Source organism: Charadrius vociferus, unplaced genomic scaffold (genome assembly GCF_000708025.1).
Source record: "Charadrius vociferus isolate BGI_N301 unplaced genomic scaffold, ASM70802v2 scaffold362, whole genome shotgun sequence".
Classification (NCBI taxonomy): Eukaryota; Metazoa; Chordata; class Aves; order Charadriiformes; family Charadriidae; genus Charadrius; species Charadrius vociferus.
The window spans coordinates 540,619-553,537 of NW_009647052.1; the positions used below are offsets into that span (position 1 = coordinate 540,619).

The following is a 12,919-nucleotide window of genomic DNA, read 5'->3' on the forward strand; positions in this document are numbered from 1 at the left end:
ACGCAGTGGAGGAAGGCAGATGTTTGGAAGAGTAAATGCTCCTGCTACAAGCATAGTGTTAAAGCGACTTAAGCCACGAACTACATATGACCTCAGTGTTGTTCCAATTTATGATTTTGGACAAGGAAAATCAAGAAAAGCAGAAGGAACAACAGGTATGTATCACAAGCTTGTACAGGATTTGATAATTAAAGTTTTGTGCTTAAAATTAATAATCATGATACGTAGAAAAAGTATGGCAGAGTCTGCCAAGATCATGAATTAATAGTCAAATTGAAGAAAATGTTAGAGGTTGAGAAAAAAGTTTGATTTGTTGGAAACTTCACTATAGCATAGCATAAGCACAGCTTTTTGGTGTTGATATTGAGAGTGTAAATATGGAGCAAAATGTGGGTGAAAATACTGGACTTGTTTTGAAACACTGTCATCAGAAGTGAAAACAAGGTGCTTTGTGGGGAAGACAGTATCTCAACAGACTACTTAATCGCATGTTGTCAATTGATTAAATAGCTACCCAGCATCCTGTTACTTAGATCTGTCTTCTTTGGTCACCATATTTTCTGTGGAAAACCTGAGGTAATAAAAAGGGGAAGTAGATGATTTTGAAGAGTCATCAGTGGAAGCCTGACCTCAGAGGCCATGGTCTTTTGGACAAGCTGTCTATTCTTTCAGAAGCTGAAACTCTAAAACGTTTATTAAATCCTGGTGAGGGTATTTTTGTGGTAAAAGGAAAACTCATTTTCTAACCTGCCTTTAGCATATATCTGATGCTAGTCTTTCATTTTGTAAGGAAATGAAAAAATCTATCCAGATCAAGTCAACCAGGTTTAGAATCAGTTTTTTGTTTCCATAGATAGAGAGCTGTTACCAAAAGAGATTTTTTTTTTCAAGTTGTTTCTGCCCGTGTGGGACTAATGTCATTCACCTAGATATACACCGTAAATACTTCATGCCATTCTCTGTTCTCTGAACATATGTCATATTGAATGATGACAGGGAGCGAGAAACAAGTGGAGATATTGGCACCTCAGTTACTGAAGGAAGATTTCTTCTAAAATCAAAATGCTGTTGATGTAGAGGGGTCTTGAAAACTTGATCAGCTCTTGACCAACACCTAGTTTTTAAATCTTGAAAATTATACTGAGATAAACGTCAGAGCATCCAGCTGCTTTTGATTTTTGACCTGTTCATCTTGATACGGATATGCCTCTGTGCTTTCAGTGTAAACAATTGTGGTGGTAATCACTCTTTGGAAGCAAGCAGAGCCTGAGTGATACTGTTAGTTGAAGCTGTCATGGTAATTCAGGGAGGAGTATCATGGGAGATGAGACAGAGGGGCTGTGTTTTTCCTTGTGAGTGAGAGTGTATCTACTGTTTCTCAGCAGAATTCACAATCTGAGGACATTTATGATCTTTCAGCTATAGTTAGACAATTTCATAAGCACAGGGATAAAACAAACTCTTTTTTTTTCCCTCCATCTTTTCACTCCAAAGCTATAGTGGAGACTTTCTGTTTACTCTAATTCCCATTTTTGCAACTTTGAGATTACACTGCTGCAGTATTTTCTGCAACTGCACTTTAGATATACACAAAGCAAAAGTGATGCAGAAGGTAGCAGCAGGATTGTTAACCACTCTGTCTGTTTGTGAGTACTGACCTGCACAGGGTAGCCATTAGTCTTCAGAGGGAGTTGCTCTTGACCTAAAAACCTCAAGCTGTTTGGCTGGCACTCTGAAAAATTATTTTTTGACATACTGCTACACCTGTGGTTGGTGAAGTTTCTTGAGCTGCCAGGCCCTGAGTGCATAAAGGGAGAGAACTGTTGGCAGGACCTTTTCTACAAAAGGGTCCTTGCTTCCACCCTCTCCATGCTCTGACCCGTGGGAACCAGAGCTCTGACAAAGCAGCTTGAGAAGTGATGTTGGTGACTGAGTACTAGCTAGGTGTGACTTTTGCCTGCAGTAAATTCTGTTTCTTCCAGTGTTGGTTTGAGAGAAAGCTGCTTCCATTTCTCTCTTTCGGCTCACCTACTTGTTGCCATTTATAATAGAGAGGGCTAGTCTAAGCTGGTCATCTAGTTTTTCTCCATAATTAATAAAGAGAAAAACTGACAGTGGTTAGTCCACCTATTGTCAACATTTATTGTAAGATCAGATGGATGTTTAAGATAGGTGAGATGAATTGCTATTGTCCATTGACTGTAGAGGGAGCCTTGATAACAAACTTAGCCCATGTACCTACTGGTTAGATAGGTAAAATTAGGTGAAGTGAATCATGCTTATCGCCTCTTGATATTTGTCTTTATGTCAAAGGAAAGGACAAAAGGTTTAGGGCTGCTACTAATACTGGATTTGCATAAAGATTTTTACATAAAAGCGTACTTGTTGATTTTTTGCCATAACCAGACCTGATTGAAATCCTTTTTTTCTGTCCTTGCAGCTTCTCCCTTTAAGCCACCTCGAAATTTGAGAACTTCTGATTCAACTATGTCAAGTTTCCGAGTAACCTGGGAGCCAGCCCCAGGGCGAGTGAAGGGGTACAAAGTGACTTTCCACCCTACTGAAGATGACGGGAGTCTTGGCGAGTTAGTAGTGGGACCATACGACAGCACAGTGGTATTGGAAGAACTCAGGTATGGATAACAATTCATGTTCTTTTTTTTAAATAACTTTAACTTAGAGTTTTGTTAAATCATGATCTGGGATTGAAATGCCTGGCAAAATCCATGGTAAGTAAGAAAGTAATTATGTCAATTAGCTACAAGGGTCTTGTTACGCAGTCTCTGAAAGGCACCTGGCAGGGCACTTTCTGAGATTATTCACATCACTTCTGGTATTCTCACAGGAACTGAAGGAGGCAAAGATGTGGGAAGAGGCTGTGTTCTTCATTTCGCATATGAGAAAGCTAATGGGATGCTGGAGAAAGTTGGGATTTCTAAAGTTTCCTCCCAAAAGTTTCTTACATCATGTTAAAAAAAGCCTAGTTTAGTTCTTGATTTATTTTCTCAGAGTCCTGGATTTATAAATTAGGCTTCAGACCATGTCAAAATCTGTCATGCAAATATATGAAATGCATTAAAAATAGGATCATTAATTAATTATGATGTTAGTCTTTATTAGTCTTAAATTACTTCAGTGAAGTAGGCTATAAATTTAAGTATAGAATCTAGGATCAGCTTTTAAAAGTCAAAACTTCACTGTCTTGTGGAAGAGCTAGTCTTTGGGCTTCACATTTTAGCACCCTTTCCATGGGTCATTTTTTGTGTTTCCATGGGTCATTTTTTTGTGTGTGAGGATTTCGTAAATGAAGTGTCAGCATTTAGCTAGCCAAGTGAATTTAGTTACAGTACATTTGTTTAATTATTGCAGGGCAGGAACTACCTATAAGGTAAATGTTTTTGGAATGTTTGAAGGAGGAGAGAGCAGCCCCCTGGTTGGACAAGAGATGACCACCCTTTCAGATACTACTTCGGAGCCATTTTTGTCTAGAGGTAAACATGATTGAATTGAAGAAAAGGCAGTCTTGGCTTATGGATAAAAAACCACGAAAAGTTTACCAGCATTTCGTTATCATTTTTCTAATGCACATAAATATTTATTTACAGGATTCAGTATATTCCCTACCCTGATGACATAGCCTCTGGCCTGCTAATGACCACTAAGTATGCCCCAGTTCTAGTCCTCTGCACCCTTTAGATGATCTTACAAAGATGGTAACTCAGACAACCCATGTTTTGCTGATTACTCAAAGCCATCTGCGTTCCATTTTCAAGTCATCCACATCTGTGTTAAATCACATAAGGTCAAATTCTTGAACAGAGATCATGGCTCATCTACAGGGGTGTTCGCAGGAGTAGAACAAGGAATTTTAAGCACATCTTTAGCCCTTTGCTTGTCCTTATATGGTGACTTTTCCTTTAAAGACTAAGATGGTATAATGAATGAAGATCTGATAGTTGGGAATGTCCCAACATTACTGTGTATTATTTAAGTTTGTATGCAACATAACCATTATTTAGTCATTTTTTTTTACCATAGAAGGAGGAGACTTAGTTCAGAAATGCAATCGCTGGGTGCTCTCCAGTATCTGTTTGGGAGTTTCTCCCTATGTAGCTATAACTTCCAGTCAAAATTTCTATGAATGTTATGACAGAACCTCCTTTGGTGTGCTTAATGGGCCTCTGCATGCTAAGAGCTGTGCCTTGTGCCCACCATACCGTCCATTAGTATTGGATGAAGAGAGTTTCAGGGCTCAGCCCTCCTTCATGGAAAGCATAAAGAAGCAGGTCTTCACTTCTTAATAGACAAGTATACATGCAGAAGTAAAGACTTTTCTCCTTTGCCATTTCAAGGCCGGCATAAACATCAAAGAGAGTTTGGTGAGGAGAAATGACCTAGCTGCAAAGGCCTTTCAGAGTTAAATAAATAAAAAAAAAAGTTTCTGACAGTTGAGTCTATGCTTTTTTTGCTTAACCTCTTTGATGCCTTGTTTCCACACTGGGCTTTGTAAAAATATTCACCTCATGTAACTTTGTTGATGACACTTTTAGAAACTTCTTAATTAAATGCTGTCCCACTCTGTCTAACAAGAGGGTAAAACTGAGAAAAACTACGTAACAGGCCATCAGTGACATTAGAGTAAAGCTGTAATAAGTCTGGCAGAAAAATAATTGCACCAAGAGTGGTTTGTTATTTTTTATTACAGCAGCTGTCATTTCTGTCTTCAGTATTATATTCTTTAAGCTAATTAGTTTTACTAATGCATGGATTTAAGTCATAGTTAATGTGAAAAATGAATTTTATATCTGGGACTGTAAATGTAATAGTACATTATTTATTAATGGGAGAAAAAAAATCACTCTAGGTCTGGTGCCTTTGCTAGAATTTTCCATGTGGGGAACTATGGTAGTTGGAAGAAAAATAAAAGTCAAAATAGTTTGACTTTTTATATTTTACATGAAGCTAACTTTAACTTCCATATTAAAGTTATGCATGCAATTTTTTGAACTAACATGGTTTTACTTAAACCCTACTCCCACTGATTTTATTGTCCTGACTAAAGACTAGATCTATATTTTCTATGCAGAAGAGGATCATGCTTTTAACTCCCAGGTACATGGAATAGTTATATTCATGAGTCTACAGTGTTGGATCAATTATGTGGAACATATATGAAATCACAATATCTTTCAACTGTGATGAGTGTGGCTGATTTTTCTCAATGGGATTTCTTCCATATAAAGACCAGAAGCTCTGATGGCAGGAAGCCAGAAAATTTGCAGCTGGTAACACAATCTACAGGAAAAGAGAGAGAGCAAGGATTTATTTATTTATTTATTTATTTCGCAAATGGCTGTGGATAAAATCATTGTGTCTGTCTGTTTTGTATAAATATTTGTGATTTTCCTTGTGATGAAAACAATATGATGCGTATTTTATTCTGTAATTTGTAAAATGAAGATACCTGAAATAACTTCCTACCTTTTCAGAACATTGCAGCTTTATATAAATGTTTGTTCTTGTCCCCTCTCTATCTCTTCGCCCATGTTTATGTTTGTGTATCTTCTTTAAATTGTGTTGTTTCTTTTCTGGATGTGCAAACTTCTATACCACCTGTATTACTATGTCTTTTTCCCCTGAAATTTCAGAAATATTTATTTGAAAGAAGTTGTAATATATGCTATTATTTCCACTGTTACATAATTGCAAATTAAGCAGTAGTTTAGCTAACCACGACAGACTAAAATACTGTAAATTTGGATAATCTGATAATGCTCACTGCCGTGTCAGTGGTTAGCTTGGCAGGCTTTTACAAAACCTCTGAAATCAAGTTATCAACCATCCTTAAAGACCAAACCAGATAATGTCGTGACAATAGAGAAGAGCACTGGCCTTGACATTTGTGAAGGCTTATTTGTAAAAGGAAACATACATGAAGAAATTTATACAGCTTTTGCCATGGAACCAGTGACTAGTGTGAATAACGTTCACAAAGAGGTCATACTTGACAGAGTGCCAGTGAATAAAACTAGTGCTATTTTGGAAGTTAACTCATGACATATGTCATATAAAAGGATGGAGAAAGAAAGCTATCATGCTAAGGCTATATTTTTCTGGTTGAAAGCTGTCATGGTAAGCTTATATTTTTCTGGTTGACACGGCAGGTTTAGAATGCAGAACCAGAGCAGAAGCTGATATCGTGCTGCTGGTAGACGGCTCGTGGAGTATTGGGCGGCCGAATTTTAAAACTATCAGGAGCTTCATTGCCCGTATTGTTGAAGTTTTTGATATTGGTCCTGACAAAGTACAGATTGGTAAGTCCTTATAGGTTGAAGGGAAAATGAGGCTTAACTACTACACAGCCACATAATAACTGAGTAATGATGTTTTTTTTTTGAGGTCTTGCACAGTATAGTGGAGATCCCAGGACAGAGTGGAATCTTAACGCTTACCGAACCAAACAGGCTTTGCTAGATGCCGTAGCCAACTTACCATACAAAGGAGGCAATACTCTAACAGGTATGTCATGCTGCCAGCATTTTCCTTAAGCTCCAATAAAAATAATTCTAGTATCTGACCCCAGTATTATGCAGTGAGCTAAAATTTGTCCATGATGAAAGGGCCTTACAGTTCAATTCAGTGTGTTTCTGAGAGAACAGGCATAACATGTATACACATAAACTCAGTGGAAATCTGGAGAAAAGTGGTGGAGGAGAGCTTAGGTGAAGAGCTTGGGTTGCTGTTGAGCATATGAGAAGGAAAAAAGGGAGTTCCATGTCAGGGTTGGGATAAAGGCAAACTAAGGACCCAGCAGGGAAGCTAGAGGAGATTAGATAGGAGAGTGATGCATAAAAGGTAAGAGATTAGAGACTTTCAGAGGGCTGAAATAGTATCAGTTGTGGATAAGTCTAGATGATGGGCTGCAACTAGATTCTGAGAGCTTCTAGAAGAAAGCAAATTGTAGAATGATCTTGTCAGAGTGAAATCACTAGGATGAAATACTGTCCTTTACCATGACTAATATATGGAAATAATTTACAGTGATGGTTACCTTCTTTGTGTTGTGCTAGGCATGGCCTTGGATTTCATCTTAAAGAACAACTTCAAACAAGATGCAGGCTTAAGGCCCAGAGCTCGCAAAATCGGTGTTCTCATCACTGATGGCAAATCACAAGATGATGTAGTGACCCCTTCAAGAAGACTGAGAGACGAGGGAGTGGAACTTTATGCAATTGGTAAGTATTATATGAAGAGGCGGCCTGTGCCAACCCCCTCCTGCCTGTCTGCTAAATGCACAGAGAAGTGGCTACATAGAGAAGCGCCTAAAAGGGTATTAAAAGAATGTGTTTAGGGACTTAAGTTCATGGCATTATGTTTCATGGCCATCACTTCTGAGAAGTTTTGTTTTCATGTTTTCTCTGTAAGGTATTAAAAATGCAGATGAGAATGAATTGAAGCAGATTGCAACGGATCCAGATGACATCCATGCTTACAATGTTGCAGATTTCTCCTTTCTGGCTAGCATTGTTGATGATGTAACCACGAATCTGTGTAACAGTGTGAAAGGTCCAGGTACATCGTATTTTCAGTCTAATTCATCCTTTTCCATTTATGTGCTTGCACTGCTAATTTCTTTCTATTACTTATTTGGAACACTGTGTAGCTGGGCTGTTTTTTCAGCTGCTGGTGTGAGGAAGTTGTGCAGACCACCTGGACTACCCTGCAGGGGCTCTTCCTTTCCTTTCAACAATGACTGTGTTATACCTAACACAGCATGACATGGCTGGACGTGCCTTCTTTTCTCCCAGAGTCAGGAATTATGTGGCTCAGTGTGTCACCTTTTTGCTTGTTGTGGCAGGTTCTTTGATGATACTCATCCAATAAGGAAAATTTCAGCAGCCTTGCTCTTTTCAAGTATCAATTTCTGACAGCCCAAAAGCAAAGCTGAGCATGGAAGAACAGTAGTGTTAGGTGATGGTTCTCCAGTGAAACACTGGTGTTGAAGGCGGAGTAGGAATGACAGGGAACTTGTTTGGTCTTGAGGGTGTGACGGTGAGCTATCTCTTCACAGAGTTGTTTTAAGAACTCCTGAGGAAACAGAAACATAAGCAAGTACCTAAAGTGGTTTTTTTTTCCCTGAGGTATTTTTTTGTCTCATGTTTTTATTCCTGATGGTATAAGATAAATTAATATTTTTTTAATTTCCTTCCACTTGTAGGTGATTTACCACCTCCCTCTAACCTAGTTATTTCGGAAGTGACACCTCGTTCTTTCAGACTAAGATGGAGTCCACCTCCTGAGAGTGTTGATAGGTACAGAGTTGAATATTACCCTACCTCTGGAGGTAGCCCTCAACAGGTTAGTACTATATGTTCGTCTCTGACATTGTCTATAATAACCTTGGACTTCCACATCACAGTAACTTCATTCTGAAGTTTACGCTGTGTATGGTCTAACAATAAATGAGAAAAGGCTCCCAAGGTTGAGAATATCATGCCTCGTTAAATGATACATGAAATTACAACAAGTAGGAGCATAAAGATGACTTTGGTTATTTTAAAATCATGAATCCAGGAGTAAATTATATTTCTTAAAAGCAGTTGACTGATATTTCTAGTAATTCCTTTCTGTTCATACTCCATTGCCATATATTGCTTTAAATAAATCCGTAGTAGAAATTTTCTGAGCATACTCATGGGTAGGATCACTGTCCTTTTAGTACATTTTCTTGTTAATAGAAAAAAAGACAGTGGGTGGTACAGGTTGTGAGGTAGTGCTTAGATTAACATTGTGTGACGGTACTTTGAATCTGCGCCTAAGCGTATCCTCCAAACTGTTTAATGCACAGGGTCAAACTCATCTTGTGGTTATTCTCTACACAGAGAGCCAGTAATCGTCAGCCCTTGATTCCAGGCAATCTGAATCGCTCATCACTCTCTTCAACAAGACAGAATAGTATTTTGGAGAATGAAGTTAGGCACTTCTGCGTACCTAACTCTGAACTTCCCATCTCTGAATGTGGATTTTAAACCTTAACTCAGATTTGACTCATGGAGAATTTAATCTTAATAAATTATGACCTCAGGATTTGGCCTTCGATTTTGGTTGGAGCAGCCATTCCAGTGCATGCTGACTTTACAGCTTGACTGCTTGTTAGCCTTTCTGTTCCACAAGGCATTGCTAATGCCATGTGCTGTACCCATATAGATTGTCCTGGGCGTTTAAAACTTTTTTCCAGAGTGGTAACATATATCTCTGTCACTGTGTGAAAGCAGGATGCACAGGGAGTGCTGCTAGATATATTCAGCTCTATTGAAAACAAGAGTCTGTCTGAGGTTTCCCTGCAGCTTGCTTTGCAAAAATAATGGTATACTGTCAGACAAAATACATAGAAGATTAAGACCATAGTTATTTTTAATTCCATACCATTGATTTCTGAAGAGTTTCACAACGATTTTTTTTTTTTCATAGAGATAAGATTACAAATGCATTTATTGTTCAGTGGTTAACATGGCTTCTCTTTTATGTAGTTTTATGTAAGTAGAATGGAAACGACGACAGTTCTGAAAGATCTGAGACCTGAAACAGAATATGTTGTTAACGTGTTTTCTGTGGTAGAAGATGAAAGCAGTGAACCTCTAATCGGCAGGGAAACAACTTGTAAGTTAGAAATGCAACTTGAATAACATGTTAACAGCCAGTTTGGCATATGGGAAACTGTCCAGTAGAACTTTTAGCACTATGGACTTTCTTCTTAGAGGAAACAAAATTTTTAATTTGAATGATCAAATTGTGTTGTGTTACACTGGTTGTTCAGATTTGGCTGAAAAACTTTAGCAAAGTGAAACTGCATTGTGGTAAAAAATGCTTGTCCCAGCTTCTTTCCAGGCTCGTGAAGCATGGCTGTACAAGACTAGAGCAACAGACATGAATTACAAGGCAGAGTTTATAAATTCCTGATATCTGATCAGATACAAATGTGTACTCCTTTATTTTTTATGCTAGTTAATTAATTCCTGCTACTACCAGCCAGAATTCTATAGAAATCCTTTCTAATTTTATAAAATTAGCAAAAAGCCAGTTCAACACAATTACATCACTTCTATGAGACATAACTTAGCCATTATGTTTCTACTATTAGCTTTCTACATGATCAATTTTAGATATATTTGTGTGGAATGCAACATAGGGTGACTTTTGTGCCTCTTTAAGTATATTGAATTTTAGGTGTTCATTTCACTTCTTTGGTTGTTTTGTATTAGGCTTGTCATAAACCCTCAAAGTATGTACATGATTTTTATGAAGTCTGTGGTAATTTTTCATGTTTATTTAATAATTTGAGAAATATAGAAAAAAAGAAGAAAGTACAAAAAATCCTTTTATAAGTACAGATCCCAAACCAGTCATGTTCTGTTTCATATTAGAGCATTCATGTGAGTTAATACTGCTTTTTAGAACATTCAAGTATTCCATTGCAGACTTGTAAGATAGTTTTAACTGTGTGTAGCAAATCTGTAGCACATACAAAATGTGACGACCATTACCTCATTCTTAAACTAAGCACCACTTAAAATACCACTACTTTCAGATCACCTTTCTACTAACCGTAATGTACCCTAATACCCATGTGCAATATTCTCAGTGGCACTACAACAACCATACATGAAATATGAAAGGTGAAGGAGGTTAAGGAAATAAAATATATTTTTTTATTTGGCAGTACCAATCTCTTCAGTTAGAAACCTGAATGTTTATGACATTGGATCAACTTCCATGCGAGTGAGATGGGAACCTCTCAGTGGAGCTACTGGTTATTTGTTAACATATGAACCTGTGAATGCCACAGTCCCAAGCACAGAGAAGGAGGTAAGAGAATTTGCCTTCACTTCCCCTACCGAAAATAAACTAAGAAAAACAGATTTTCTTGATGTATTGTAATAGTCAAGAGAGACTGGCATGCACTTCTTGAAGTGCAGTGAACTTACTGGGGTATACAATGGGTATACAATGACATCAGTCAGGAAGCTGTAAATACACTGTGAATCTCACAAACAGGATTCCCTTGAAGTTAAATCATTGCTTGCTATTCTGCCATTGCTTTCTTAAGTTTTTAAACAGGGTGTGTTATTTTTCATGTGCAGATGCGTGTTGGACCATCAGTGAATGAGGTTCAGCTGGTAGATCTCATCCCCAATACTGAGTACACTTTAACAGCTTACGTATCATTTGGTGATATGACCAGTGATCCACTCACCACCCAGGAAGTGACATGTATGGACATCTTGGTTTTTGCTTTGTTGTTATTGCTTCAGCAACATTTAACTTTCATTTTATTTCATGCAACGGTTTTCATATATTCTCCTTTGTTTAGAAGACCACCTTTTCCATGTTTTATGCATTTTCTAACACTCATACATTTCCAAAAGATCTTAAAGGCAATTTCAATGAAAAGGGACCAACTATTAAAAGAGGAACAAAAGGGTTTTTTCCTTGTATAACGAAGGGAGTTGGCTTGATGGTCTCGAGGTTATACTGTTTTTAAAAGGTCTCAATTTTTCTTGCATTAACTTAGAAACCTTGTTCCTGAGTTCAGACATTTTCTTAAGTATAGAAAATCCAAGGAAACATGCCATACCAAGAAAAAAATTGATCTAAACATGGCTTCCTTTTTTAAACCTTTCATTAAACACCTTTCCTAAAACATTTCCTACTAGCAGAGGCACGTTTCGGGGCCAGATGCAGACAGTATGGTTATTCTTATGTTCTTAAAAAATGTTAAACCCTTAACTGTAACTGAAAAGTGACTGTTGTCACCAAAAGTTATGATCTTAAGCACTGATACTTCTAAATGCATTGTGCTCATAATTTACAAAGGTGAAGCTGCTGTAATTTATAGCTATTGTTTTGTAATTTATAGCTATTTTGCTCATTGCTGGGACAATAAGCTCTAAAGCTGTCTCATCTAATGGCCAGAGCAATGAACTTGCCAGAAAGTTGTTGCCTCCATTTCAATGAAATGCATGAAAAGAATTTAATTCCCACTGTGAAAACCTGTATCTCTGCCGTGAATAGCATTTTCACTTACTACTGTCATTATTTTTACAGTACCTTTGCCTGGACCCAGAAGCTTAACAATTCAGGATGTTACTCACAGCAGCATGAATGTCCTTTGGGATCCTGCCCCAGGGAAAGTTCGAAAATACATCCTGAGATACAAAATAGCTGATGAAGCTGATGTAAAGGAGGTAAATAACAGGAACATTTTTGAAATTACTAGAAGACAGTTTTATTTTGAGGAGCTAGGTTACTAAAATAATAGTAAAAGTAGCCTTATAAACCACTGTTGAGAATAAAGGACATCAGTCATGGTGGTTGCAGTCAGGAAAGGGTACTGATTTCTTGGCAACTGAATAAGCATGAGATAGATTTCTTTGTGTACTTCCCTCTCCCTCCTCCAGAGAGGAAAAGTCCTCAAACTGACTGGAGAATTTTCCTGTGCTTTGATAAATAGCCATTTCTACTCTCTGCCTAAGTGTTATCTTGCCAAGCTCTAAGAAAAGCTTACAATTAGGAGGACAGGATTGTGGAATAAAGGTATGCTGACCCCTTTGCCCACTGTTAGAGCATGTGTGAGCATTGTTAGAGATGTCTTTGAGTTATGTGCAAGCTTTCCATAATTGCACTGCTAAGCATGAATCAGCTCTTGGAGAATTAAATGTGTTTTTGTAAGGGAATGAGAATTTTCTGGAGCTGCACTCTGCATCCTTGTTTCCAAAAGAATGAAGCAGTGAAAGATCCAGAAGTGGTACTAGTTTCTGAGACAATATGCTTTGCAAGGGAGTTAGTAGATAGCACTCAATATTCAGGTGTAAATTTAGGGGTAAATGGCAAAATTTAGTGCAGAATACTTCTCTGTTTT

General features: G+C 37.7%; 1 protein-coding gene across 1 annotated transcript in view; it reads left to right on the top strand.

Moving 5' to 3' along the window:
- COL12A1 (collagen, type XII, alpha 1) overlaps nucleotides 1–12,919 on the top strand; it is a 101,324-nt gene that overhangs the window by 32,943 nt on the left and 55,462 nt on the right. The window contains 12 exon segments of the mRNA XM_009895757.1: nucleotides 2–155; nucleotides 2,441–2,633; nucleotides 3,370–3,491; nucleotides 6,165–6,314; nucleotides 6,400–6,519; nucleotides 7,071–7,235; nucleotides 7,426–7,572; nucleotides 8,219–8,358; nucleotides 9,531–9,660; nucleotides 10,721–10,866; nucleotides 11,142–11,271; nucleotides 12,106–12,245. Coding sequence (XP_009894059.1) covers nucleotides 2–155; nucleotides 2,441–2,633; nucleotides 3,370–3,491; nucleotides 6,165–6,314; nucleotides 6,400–6,519; nucleotides 7,071–7,235; nucleotides 7,426–7,572; nucleotides 8,219–8,358; nucleotides 9,531–9,660; nucleotides 10,721–10,866; nucleotides 11,142–11,271; nucleotides 12,106–12,245 — 1,737 coding nt within the window.